Source organism: Antechinus flavipes, chromosome 3 (genome assembly GCF_016432865.1).
Source record: "Antechinus flavipes isolate AdamAnt ecotype Samford, QLD, Australia chromosome 3, AdamAnt_v2, whole genome shotgun sequence".
NCBI lineage: Eukaryota > Metazoa > Chordata > Mammalia > Dasyuromorphia > Dasyuridae > Antechinus > Antechinus flavipes.
The window spans coordinates 192,708,145-192,721,592 of record NC_067400.1 but is presented as its reverse complement, the minus strand read 5'-3'; the positions used below and the strand labels follow the sequence as shown (position 1 = coordinate 192,721,592).

Below are 13,448 nucleotides of genomic sequence, written 5' to 3'. Positions count from 1 at the left end.
CAAGTCCTTCCTCTGAAACATACTGGTTCTCTAACTCTGTCATTTAATCTCTTAATGCCCTCAGTCAATACTGTTAAAATTAGTGTTTCTCAAATTGTACTCTCAGGAACTATGGATCACTCCAAATTATTTTTCTTTTTCTTTTTTAATGAACCTTATGCTGTTAATATTCATTAAAGTAATCATTTTAGAGAATTTTTCTACAAGGGTTCTTTCAAAGTGTAAGTATTCCACTAATTACAGACAAAATTGAGAACCACTATTCTAAAACTTCGAAGTTCCTGATTTTTACTTGGAGAGATAGTTCCTATCTGGAAACTTCATTCATATAACTATGTACAGGACCAGTTTAAAGAAAACTATTTAGCTGTTTGAATAAATAGTGTGTGTGTGTGTGTGTGTGTGTGTGTGTGTGTGTGTGTGTGTGTGTATGTGTGTGTGTGTATTTCAAACTATTCAAGGCATAGGACTATGACTTATATGACTTAGATGCATAGTTCACCTCATGGCAGCAAAGAATACCTAAGAGGATACAAATAATGTTTCAAGTGCAGTACTTGTACACTTCATTATAGAAAATGATGACAAAAGTCCTATGTCCAGGGAAGAAAAACAATGCAAATTGAAGTAGCTGTGGAGCCACAAGATATATTTAATGTTAATCCATTCTTGAGTACAAAGAGGAATACTTAACAATACTACTTAATACTTAACAATTACTACTTGTAATATAATATTGGATGAAAGTTAAAAAATAATGATCAATGAAATTAAAGAGTATTTAAAAAATATTGGTGAACAAGTAAAGATATATCTATTCAAGAACTGAAACTTATGTAAACTTTCCCCCTCTGCTCTCAAGACAGCTCAACTCTTTCAAGCCAGAGAAGTAGTTTCCCAACTTCATTTTGGACCAGCTCTTACCAACCTCCACCTCGGCCATGTATAAGTGGAGTTCACCCAGACTTCTCAGTCACTGCACCAGGCACCTTTGCAGCATCTGATCCTGGTCCCTGGCCAGGACACAATTTGCATCAGACTGTTCCTCCTCCACCCCCTCCTGTGTCAGAGTCCTGGCACTATCCACTGACATCTCAGGTGAGCCCGTCATACACACACATGCATGATGTATACATGCATCACCATCATCCCCATCCGCACATGCACCACCGCCACCATCACCACCCTTCTGCCAGCTCCCACTTGGATCCGCGCTATGGCTCTTTGCTGATGCCTTCAGTCCATACAGCCAGGATTCCTGCTCCCCAGTGTGACATTACAAAGACAGATCCTACTACTGTTACCACTGCTACCTCAGCATGGGCTGGAGCCTTTCATGGAACAGTGGACATTGTGCCAAGTTTTGGATTCGATTCAGGTAAGACAGTTTTCTTTCTTCTTGCCAGGAAGTATGTAAAGGAGGAGGAAGGAGAACAAATTAAAAGAATATTGTGAAGTACTTCTTTCTTACTGTATATTTCATATATGTGTATTAACTTATGCTAGTTTCTTTTTAAGTATCTACCACCCCCTATAAGAATTCTAATATTCCTTGGGGAATTTGTATTGTGAGCAACTTGTGGCCATATGATTTTTAAAAAAAGATATCATGTTTGCTGCCATTCCTTTATGCAAATAATCTGATCCTCGATCTTTAGTGCTGTCCTAGAATTTCTAGATGACATATTTCTATAAAGTATGAAAACTTTTCTATCTTCATGTGATTCTGTTCCTGGTGTTTTCTATAATTGCACAAATTATTCAGAGATGATAATAGAGTGTGTTGAATATTCAGCTATTGTTAAATTCCAGTGACTCTCCTTTTCTTGTGAGTTCTGTATTCATTTCAGCATGTGCAGACTTTTTTCGTTATCACAATATTTCTGTAACAATGTCTACTATTCTAAAAAAAAGACAGAAAATACATTTGAGAAGGAGTGAAATTGTTTTCTAATCTCTTTCTTTCCATCATTCCTTTTTTATCTTTTCTCCTACTTCTCTTTCCTGTATTCTTTCTAACACTAGACCTAGAAGAATGTTTATTGAATCATTTCAGTCATGTCTGACTCTTTTTGACACAATTTGGAGTTTTCTTGGCAAATGTACTGGAGTAACTTGCCAAGAGAAGGAATTCTCTAGGTCATTTTTATAGATGAGAAACTGAGGAAAACAAAGTTAAGTGATTTGCTCAGGATCACACAGCTAGTAAGTGTCTGAGGCCAAATTTGAACTCAGGAAGATAAATCTTCATGATTGCAGGCCTAGTACTACACCACCTGGAAGGATACAATGAACTTTGTAACCAACACTTAGAAAAAAATAAAGGATTCAAACATTTCTTCATGTAATGTTAGTTTTTAATTTTGTGTACTTTGAATCATAGCTCACAGGGGCTGAAAAGAGCCATATATCAAGTAGAAGATCATCCTTTGGGCCTAATTTCTAGATTTTCTTAAAGTTTTGTTTTTATAAGTCAACAGTCAGTAAACATTTATTAAATATCTACAGTGTTCTAGGCAATATTAAGTATTGAGAATTCAAAAAAAGGACAAAAATAGTCCCTTCTCTAGGATATCACATTCTAATAGAGAAGATAATATATAAGTAACTATGTATATATAAGATTAAAAAATACAGAGAGAGAGAGAGAGAGAGAGAAAGAGAGAAGACTTTGAACAGAAAATGAGATTTTGGCTAAGATTTGAAAAATAAGCTAGGAGGTAGAAGTAAGATGGGAATACATTTTAGGCATGAAGGACAGCTAATGATAACCTATAGAGCCAGGAAATGGAGTGCAGATAATAGCAAAGAGGTCAATGGTATTACTTGATACTAGAGGGAAGGATTAAAATACCAGAAAACTAGAAAGGTTGGTAGGGGTTAGGTTGTGAAGAGCTTTAAAGTGAAATTATATTTTGTATTTGATACCAGATATAATAGTTTTTGATGCATTAGAAATTCATTTTCAGAATCTAAAACTTTCCATTTTTGAAACTACTCCGTACTTTTCTTATTTTTTCTGTAATTTGGATAGGTAGTTCATTATAAACCTATCACTGGTTCTCCAATCACATATTCCCTGACAAGTTGTTTTCATTATTACATATGCATTAGTTAATTTTGTCACTCTCGTCTCTAATGTATTACAGACTAATACCACAGTTTGTACAGGTTTCAGTTTCCTATTGACTATAGGATTTTCACTGAGCTGTTCCAAGACAAGTATGACTGTAATGAATTGTCTCTATTGAGAAGGAGAAGAATAGACTTGGAAGGAGGATTAACATGGCTTGTATAAGTTTGTGAAGTAACTGCTAGTCCTATTGATCCCTGTGACCAGAAACATAAAGACCAGATCTGACTGAATTCTCTAGATTGTACTTGCCACCATCACAAACATCCCTTAACAATTTGCTGAGGTGTGCTTTGAGCTCTTTGGCTTATATCAAAGAAGAAAATCTCTCAATAAATTTCTCTTTTAGATGAAGCTAATAGTAAAATTAGGCATGAATAATTTTTTCTCCTCCTTTCCCCCCATTCTATGATACAAGGAAAAAAAATCAAGCATACATTTTTTTTTCTTCGTTTTTTCCTTCCTTCTAAAGAAAGAAGGAAAGAACATTTCTTGTCTTTCTGTCTTTCTATTTTTTCATAAGACAGAGCACCATACTTTGTGAGATCATGTACCATAGTTCAAAAAGTTAAAGGATCCATGTTCAAATCCCACCTTTGAGACTAATGACCTTTGTGGGAAATATTACTTCATCCTCCTTAGACCTTAGACTTCTGTTTCTTCAGTTGTAAAATGAGAAGGTTAGATTAGATATTCTCTCAAGTTCCTTCCACCTCCAAATTTTAATTTCTGTCATTTCTATCTCTAGATTTTTCTTCCTGCATAGTATTTATTATGCCTTGTCATTATATAAAAAAGTCAATATTGGCCTGATTACTTGATCTATGTTTGAGATATAAGATTTGTTATAAAAACTGGAGAGGATTTCTCATGATTTTATGGGAAGATGTGAAATTCATCTTCCAATGATCATAGGAGTAGTTTTTACTTTACATGAAACCAGCACTGGGAAACAAAATTGTATCTTGAATTGTACATATAGGAATGGCATATGTGTGTGTGTGTATATGAATGATATATGTGTGTGTATATATACACGTGTATATATGAGAATGAATGATATATATATATATATATATATTATATATATATATATACACATATACATACATGTATACACAATTATGTATTTTTATGTCTACATTTTATATATATAAAAAGCAATGCTTTACCAATTTTGAGGGTAAGGGAAGTAAAAGATAGGAAGGCACCCTGATGTATACTTAAAAAATAAGATTTTTCTCAACACTTTCATATATATCATCAGGTAATTCTTGATATTAACTGTCTATAATTTCAGAAAGGGGCACAAATGAAGACCTAATTAGGGATGGGGAAGGGTCCAATTAAAATGGAAGACACTGATACACATTTGAGACAAGCTTTGGTACAAACAAAAATTCTAAAAGCCAGTTTAGAAAAGATCAAATGAAGTACAGGACAGGAGTGATAAAGAATGGAGTAAAGCAAAAGAGAGACTTTTCTGAGCTTCACAAGATGATATATTTGAAATTGGTAAGGGAAGTTTGTGAGAATCTAGTCCAGTCTTTTCATTTTACAGATTAAGCAGATAGGGTAGGTGGTCTGCCTAAAATCAAACAGGTAGTTTATATAAGAGCCTGGATTTGAATGCAACTATTTTTCCTCCAAACATAAATATCTTTTCCATTGTACCAAGTTGCTTCTTAATTTAGTATAACTAAATTTTCTCTGAGTATAATGTAATATGTATTATGAAAAGAATATATCTTCCAGTTTCTGAATAAAAATATTCAATAAACCTAACCTGCACTCCATCTTAAGGAGATTTTAAATAGACACTTTTCTTCAGTGAAATGGTATAATATTCTTACTTACTTTTATTGCCATTCCATTACCTAGTGTAAACCATGTGGTGGCTCACATCCAAGCCACTTTTAATGAACTTTTCAAGTAATTTTTAAAGATTTTTAATCATTTCTAACTTCTAAAATGCAAACTATATTTATTTTACATCTTCCCTTTCTTCTATTACTTTTAATTATAAACCAAGAGCAAAGGCAGTCATGTTTTATTATGTGATTCATTTTCTTTGTAAACACAAGCTGTTCATTGCTCAATATTCCATTTTCATCTAGAAAACCACAGATTTATTTTTCTTATGTTATTTTAGCAACAGTCAGGTTATTCATCTTTCTCCCCACTATTTCAGGGATACTTTTATCCCTCAGTAAAGAAGAGGATGAAAAACATTGTCTAAATGGCAAGTCATTTTCAATGCACAGACCATTATTTTTTAGACATTTTCTATTTAGGGTGCCCATACCAAAATAAGAGCTATATTGTCACCTACAATCAAGTTAAAGAGCTTTGAATTTAAAAGGGATAGAGATAAAATTAAATACATTTCTATTTCTGCTGACTCCTCATGAATCATATCTTCATATCATTATCAAAAGTTTTCTAGTTGATAGCTACATTAAAAATTCTTAGAAGTATCATTAATGCTTGCCATATATAGAGATATAGACTTGGGCTCAAGAAGAAATGAGTTTGAATCCTGTCTCAGACACTAGTTAAATGATCCTGTTAATTAACTTATATAACAAATTTCTTTCAACCTCAGTTGGAATAATAGTACTTAGTCACAGGGATATAATGGAGATTGCTTCAAAAATCTTAAACCATTTCTGTTCTTACCCAGACAGGACTATTGCCTAAATAAGTTGTAGAGACCTGAATTTAAATTTTGGTTATTTTTTAATAGATTATTATTTTTATGAAATATTTCATTCTCTGAGATATGGATTTGATAAATTATAAAATTCATTTTTCAAGCAATTAACTTCTTTTTTATGAATGGCATTTTTTATATTAGAATCCTACTCCTTCTTCATGAGTCAACCAAGTACCACTTTTTCTCTTCCTTTTCCCCACTCCCAGGTAGAAGTCATACTTCTTTCCTTGAATATCTCCCACTGTTGACTTCTCTGAGATGATTCATTTAAGATAAATCTACTAAAATTTTATACCACTATCTCATTGTGCTACAGAGATAACAGTAGTTTCTTTGGATTATGCAAACAGAAACATTTTTTGACAGGATTTACCAAACTATAAAGACTTTTGGTACAAGTCCAACAAACTACTATATGTAGGTTGTAGTGTGATTATGAATTCTTTGGCTATCACAACAGACAAACATCATAATCATAAAATGGTGAGGGAGGGGTTTATTCACACAATCAGATTATTAGACCCTTGAAGTATTAAAGCATTATATTTATTTGTATATACATGTCTCATTTTTCTTACTCAAGAGTAAACTCTTTAAGAGTATCATTTTTCATCTTGTGTTTTCAAGTGCTTATCACAGTGCCTCTCATTAATAAATTCTTATTGAATTAACAGGGATGAAATGGAATTATAACTGTAAAGGGAAACTTTTTGTAGGTTACAACAGGCTAGAAACTTGAGAAACAGGTAGAATCAGGAATCTTCACAGTTAAGTGATCTTTATTTTTCCAGGAGTGGAATCTAGAGCAGAAATATTCAGGGAAATAGTTGATAAAATACTAAAATCCTTAATATAAAAGTGGATGATGGTGATGAAAAGATGTACATGAATTTTATAATTTATTCTTGGCATATTTATGTAATGACCGCGTATTTAAAATCAGCCGGAGTCAGGAATTCAGGTTAAGGGAAAAATCTTCAATATTTATTGAAGTGAAGAGGTGAATAAAGATTGCGATAGCAATATGGACAGTTGCGACAGGAAGCCAGCTAACAGAGAGAGATGTGAGCTGAGCAAACCGTGGCAAGGCAATCCCAAAAGTCTCTCCTTCCCCTTCCTTTTCCATTCCCCTGCCTCCACCCACCAAAATCATCATTTCCTATACAACACATCAGGACTTGCACAAAGAGTGGGCAGGGGCCATTCTTTCTCCAAGCTTATATATTAATAGAGTATGGTCCAATTACTATTTAGCCTCATGTGCTTGGGACCTCAGTGCATCAACTCAAGCCTCAGCCCATTACATATTTATTTTTGTAGGACATCTTTTAAATATACTCCCTAATGGAGAACTTGACACTATTGCTAAAAACTTATCCAGAAGATCACTTACTGACTAAATGTTTCAGAATTACCAAAATTACACCAGTTTTAAACTATTATTGTACTGCCTCAGTTTCTTATTTTGCATTACCACAGAGTTAAGGAAACATTTTCAATTATGAATTTAAATCTAAGTCTTTCTCAGAGATCACTATTTGCTGCCTACCATAACTTACATATGTCTAGAAGACTTGGATAATAATCATCAAACTGAGTTCTGCCATTAACTAGGCATATAGAAAACTTGTCCAGAATTCATAAGGGAAACAGAGATAATTAAGAATTGGATGGAAGAATTTAAGAAGAATATTTAAATCAGTTTTCCAGATGAGAGATGACTAATACTACTATATATAATGAACATAACCAGAATTCTTACATGGATGATATTGCCTGGGAATGCCTGTACATGGCTTATAGAGAATGTTGATGCTAAGAGCAAACATAATCTTAGCAAGGAAAACCAGTGAACATTAGGAAAAGTTATTAGATGTGGAATCTTCTTTTTTTAAAAAAATATTTTATTTAGACAAACAATAAGGAAAAAAAAAAACCAAAAGAAATATAAAATAAAATGAAACAAAACAAAAGAAAACATAGTAATAAGCCCAGCAGAACAGTAGAGAGGATTAAAAATATATAACTACCCAATCAAGGAAAAAATATATATATATATTAGTAGAAGAAATCATATTCGAGTGTCCATCTTTTCTTTACATCCTTGTAAATTGTTCTTTTGTTCTCTGTTGTGCACCTTTTTTAACTATATTCTCTTTTCCCTGCTTTCATGCCCTCACTACCTCCAAAAAGGCTATACTTAAGAAAGGATATATTTATGTATACATGTATATACATACACACACACATCTTTCCTATCACTGCTGACTCTTTGCTTTAATTATGCACCTCACTTGACTTCCTATTACTTAACTTCCCCCTACTCATGCATTTTTCCCTTGTTTTTTTCCCATAACTTTTGCTTCCCTGTCCACCATCTATCCCTCTTTATTTATTTATAGATTTTGAAAGGTGCTATATCTTTCATGTTATATATGTAATGTTCCCTATTTTTTTATTATTATTATTATAGCTTTATATTTACAAGATACATGCATGGGTAATTTTTCAGCACTGACCCTTGCAAAACCTTCAGTAACAACTTTTCCCCTCCTTCCTCCCACCTCCTCACCTAGATGGCAGGTAGACCCATACATGTTAAATATGTTAAATACAATATATGTCTACATATCCATAAAGTTATTTTGCTGCACAAGAAAAATCAGACTAAGACATAAAAGGTAAAAATAACCTGAGAAGGAAATAAAAAATGCAAGTGGACAAAAACAGAGGAAATGGAAATGCTATGTTGTGGTTCATATTCATTTGGTGGAGTTCTTTTGCTGGGTGTAGTGGATTCTATTCATTATTGAACAAATGAAACTAATTTGGTTCATCTCAAACCAAATTGTTGAAGAGAGCCATGTCCATCAGAATTAATCATCGTATAGTATTGTTACTGAAGTATATAATGATCTCCTGGTCCTGCTCATTTCACTCAGCATCAGTTCATGTAAATCTCTCTAGGCCTTTCTAAAATCATCCTGCTGGTCATTTCTTACAGAATAATAATATTCCATAACTTTAATATACCACAGTTTATTCAGCCATTCTCCAATTGATGGTCATCCATTCAAATTCCAATTTCTGGCCACTGCAAAAAGAGCTGACACAAATATTTTTGCACATACAAGTCTCTTTCCCTTCTTTAAGATCTCTTTGGTATATAAGGCCAGTAGTAATACTGCTATGTATGTACCCAAGAGTATGTACAGTTTGATAACTTTTTGAGCATAGTTCCAAATTGCTCTCCAGAATGGTTTGATGCATTCACAATTCCACTAACAATGCATCAGTGTCCCAGTTTTCCCACATCCCCTCCAATATTCATCATTATCTTTTCCTGTCATCCTAGACAATCTGAGAGGTGGTATCTCATAGTTGTCTTAATTTGCATTTTGCTGATCAATAGTGATTTGGAACACCCTTTCATATGAGTAGAAATAGTTTCAATTTCATCATCAGAAAACTGTCTGTACATATCCTTTGACCATTTATCAATTGGAGAATGGCTTGATTTTTTATAAATTAGAGTCAGTTCTCCATATATTTTGGAAGTGAGGCCTTTATTAGAAACTTTAATTGTAAAAATGTTCTCCCAGTTTATTACTTCGCTTCTAATCTTGTTTGCATTAGTTTTGTTTGTACAAAAGCTTTTTAAATTGATATAATCAAAATTTTCTATTTTGTGATCAGTAATGATCTCTAGTTCTTCTTTGGTCACAAATTCCTTCCTCTTCCACAGGTCTGAGAGGTAAACTATCCTGTGTTCCTCTAATTTATTTATAATCTCATTCTTTATGCTTAGGTCATGAACCATTTTGACCTTATCTTGGTGTACAGTGTTAAGTGTGGGTAAATGCCTACTTTCTGCCATACTAGTTTCCAATTTTCCCAGCAATTTTTGTAAAACAGTGAGTTCTTATCACAAAAGCTGAGGTCTTTGGGTTTGTTAAACACTAGAGTATTAAAGTTATTGACTGTTTTTTCCTTTGAATCTAACCTGTTCCACTGATCAACTAATGCTGCTTTGTAATATAATTTTAGATCTGGTACAGCTAGGCTACTTTCGTTTGATTTTTTTTTTTCATTAATTCCCTTGAAATTCTTGACCTTTTGTTTTTCTATAGGAACTTTGTTGTTATTTTTTCTAGGTCATTAAAATAGTTTTTGAGGAGTCTGATTGGTATAGTGCTAAATAAATAGATTAGTTTAGGCAATATTGTCATCTTTATTATATTTGCTTGCCCAATCCAAGAGCATTTAATATTTTTCCAGTTGGTTAGATCAGACTTAATTTTTGTGGAAAGTTTTTTGTAGTTTTGCTCATAAAGCTTCTGATTTTCTTTGGCAGATAGATTCCTAAGTATTTTATACTATCAGTAGTTACTTTAAATGGAATTTCTCTTTGTAACTCTGATTGTTGGATTTTGTTAGTGATATATAAGAATGCTGATGACTTATGTGGGTTTATTTTGTATCCTGCAACTTTGCTAAAGGTGTGGATTATTTCTTATAACTTTTTAATAGAATCTCTGGGGTTCTCTAAGTATACCATAATATCATCAGCAAAGAGTGATAATTTGGTTTCCTCATTACTTAGTCTAATTCCTTTAATCTCTTTCTCAACTCTTATTGCCCCAGCTAGCAGTTATAATATAATACTGAATGGTAATAGTGATAGTGGGCAACCTTGTTTCACTCCTGATCTTGTTGGGAATGGTTGCAGTTTATCCCCATTACATAAGATGCTTACTGATGTTTTTAAATAGATGCTGCTGATTATTTTAAGGAAAAGTCCATTTATTCCTATACTCTCAAGTGTTTTTAGTAGGAATGGATATTGGATTTTATCAAATGATTTTTCTACATCTATTGAGATGATCATGTGGTTTTTGTTAATTTGGTTACTAATATGGCCAATTATATTGATAGTTTTCCTAATATTGAACCAGCCTTGCATTCCTGGTATAAATCCTATTTGATCATGGTGTATATCCTGGGGATGATTTTCTGTAGTCTTTTTGCTAATATATCATATTTAAGATTTTAGCATCAATATTCATTAGAGAGATTGATCTATAATTTTCTTTCTCTGTTTTCAACCTACCTGGTTTAGGTATCAGTACCATGTCTGTGTCATAAAAAGAATTTGATAGGACTCCTTCATTCCCTATTTTTTCAAATAGTTTGTATAACATTGAAGTTAATTCTTCTTTAAATGTTTGGTAGAATTCACATGTAAATCCATCTGATCCTGGGGATTTTTTTCTTAAGGAATTAATTAATAGCTTATTCTATTTCTTTTTCTGAAATGGGACTATTTAAGCAATTTATTTCCTTCTCTGTTAATCTGGGAAGCCTATATTTTTGAAGGTAAGTCATCCATTTTACTTAGGTTATCAAATTTATTGGCATAAAGTTGAGTAAAGTGATTTTTAATTATTGCTCTAATTTCCTCTTCATCGGTGGAAAGTTCTCCCTTTTCATTTTTAAGACTAATAATTTTATTGTCCTCCTTTCTTTTTCTAATCAGATTTACCAAAGGTTTATCTATTTTGTTGGTTTTTTCATAAAACCAACTCTTAGTTTTATTTATTAATTCAATAGTTTTTTTTTTTTTTTTTTACTTTGAATTTTATAATTTTCTCCTTTTAATTTTAGAATGTCAAGTTTAGCATTTGGTTGGGTTTTTTAATTTGCTCTTTTTCTAGCTTTTGAAGTTGCAAGTCTAATTCATTGACCTTCTCTTTCTCTATTTTATTCAAGTAAGCCTTTAGAGATATAGAATTATCCCTTAATACCAGTTTGGCTGCATCCCACAAATTTTGGTATGTTGTCCCACCGTTGTCATTATCTTGAATGAAATTATTAATTGTGTCTATAATTTGCTGTTTCACCCAATCATTCTTTAGGATGAGATTATTTAGTTTCCAATTACTTTTTGGTCTATTTACCCCTAGCTTTTTGTTGAATGTAATTTTTATTGCATTGTGATCTGATCTGCATTTACTATTTCTGCCTTACTACATTTAATTTTGAGGTCTTTATGTCCTAACATATGGTCAATTTTTGTATAGGTTCCATGAACTGCTGAGAAGAAAATATACTCCTTTTTTTTTCTCCATTCAATTTTCTCTAAAGATCTATCACACTTAACTTTTTTTAGTATTCTATTTACCTCTTTTACTTCTTTCTCATTTGTTTTGTGGTTTGATTTATCTAATTCAGAGAGTGCAAGGTTGAGATCTCCCACTATTGTAATTTTGCTGTCTATTTCTTCTTGCAATTCTCTTCACTTCTCCTTTAGGAATTTAGATCCACTTGGTGCATATATGTTTAGTATTAATATTGCTTCATTATCTATGCTACCCTTTAGCAAGATATAGTTTCCTTTATTATCTCTTTTAATTAGATCAATTTTTGCTTTTGCTTGATTTGAGATAAGGATGGATACCCCTGCTTTTTTGAGTTCACCTGAATTATTATGCTCCAGCCTTTTACCTTTTCTCTGTATGTATACCCTACTTTAAATGTGCTTCCTGCAAATAACATATTGTAGGATTCTGGCTTTTGATCCAGTCTACTATCTGCCTCTGCTTTATGGGAAAATTCATCCCATTCACATTTACAGTTAAAAGTATTAATTCTGTATTTTCTGGTATCTTATTATCCCCGGATTATACTTTTCTTTTTCTTTCTCCCTTTACCCCGCTCCTCAGTATTAAACTTATGGGCACCACTTGTCTTGCGCAGCTCTCCCTCTTCAGAATCCCTCCCACCCCCTTTGAGTCCCTTCCCCTTTCTTATACCTTTCCCTTGTTTTTCTGTATTCCCTTCTATTTAGCCTACTCTATTCCTTTTCCCTTTTCCTCTCCTACTTTTTAATGAGTTGAGAGATGTTTCTCTGTAAACCAAATATGTCTAATATTTTCTCTTTGAGCCAAATCTGATTAGAGTAATCACACCATGTTCCACCCCCTCTCTTATTTCCCTTAGATATGATAGGTTTCCTTTGCCTCTTCATGTGATGTAATTTCCCTCTATTTATCTCCTCTTTTGCCTTTTTTCTGATACAATCCCTTTTCCACTTCTGCTTCCCTTTTTAAAAAATATAACAGTAAAATCAAATTATACACATGCTCATTATGTATGCCTGTAACAGAAATACAGTTCTCAAGAGTTCTTTTTATCTTTTATGTTTCTCTTGAGTCCTTTATTTGGAGGTCAAATTTTTTGTTTAGCTCTGGTTTTTTTCATTAGGAATAAATGGAATTCGACTGTTTCATTGAATCTCTATCTTCTTCCCTGGAAGAAAAGGCTCAGCTGCATTCCAAGTTCTTTTGCCTTATGGAATATCATATTCCAGGCCATTTGTTCCTTTAAAGTGGAAGCTGCTAGATCCTGAGTGATCCTTATTGTGGCTCATTGGTATTTGAATTATTTTTTTTTTCTGGCTGCTTCTAATATTTTTTCCTTAGTCTGATAGTTCTGAAATTTAGCCACAATATATATTCCTTGAAGTTTTTATTTTGGGGTCTTTTTCAGAAGGTGTTCTATGAATTCTTTCAATGCCTTTTTTACCTTCTGATTCTATTA

The 13,448-nt window shown here is 32.7% G+C and overlaps 1 protein-coding gene across 1 annotated transcript in view; it reads left to right on the top strand.

Annotated features, from left to right (window-relative positions):
• VGLL3 (vestigial like family member 3) overlaps window positions 1-13,448 on the top strand; it is a 76,970-nt gene that overhangs the window by 19,745 nt on the left and 43,777 nt on the right. The window contains exon 3 of the mRNA XM_051984364.1: window positions 863-1,378. Coding sequence (XP_051840324.1) covers window positions 863-1,378 — 516 coding nt within the window. The remainder of the gene's footprint in view (window positions 1-862; window positions 1,379-13,448) is intronic.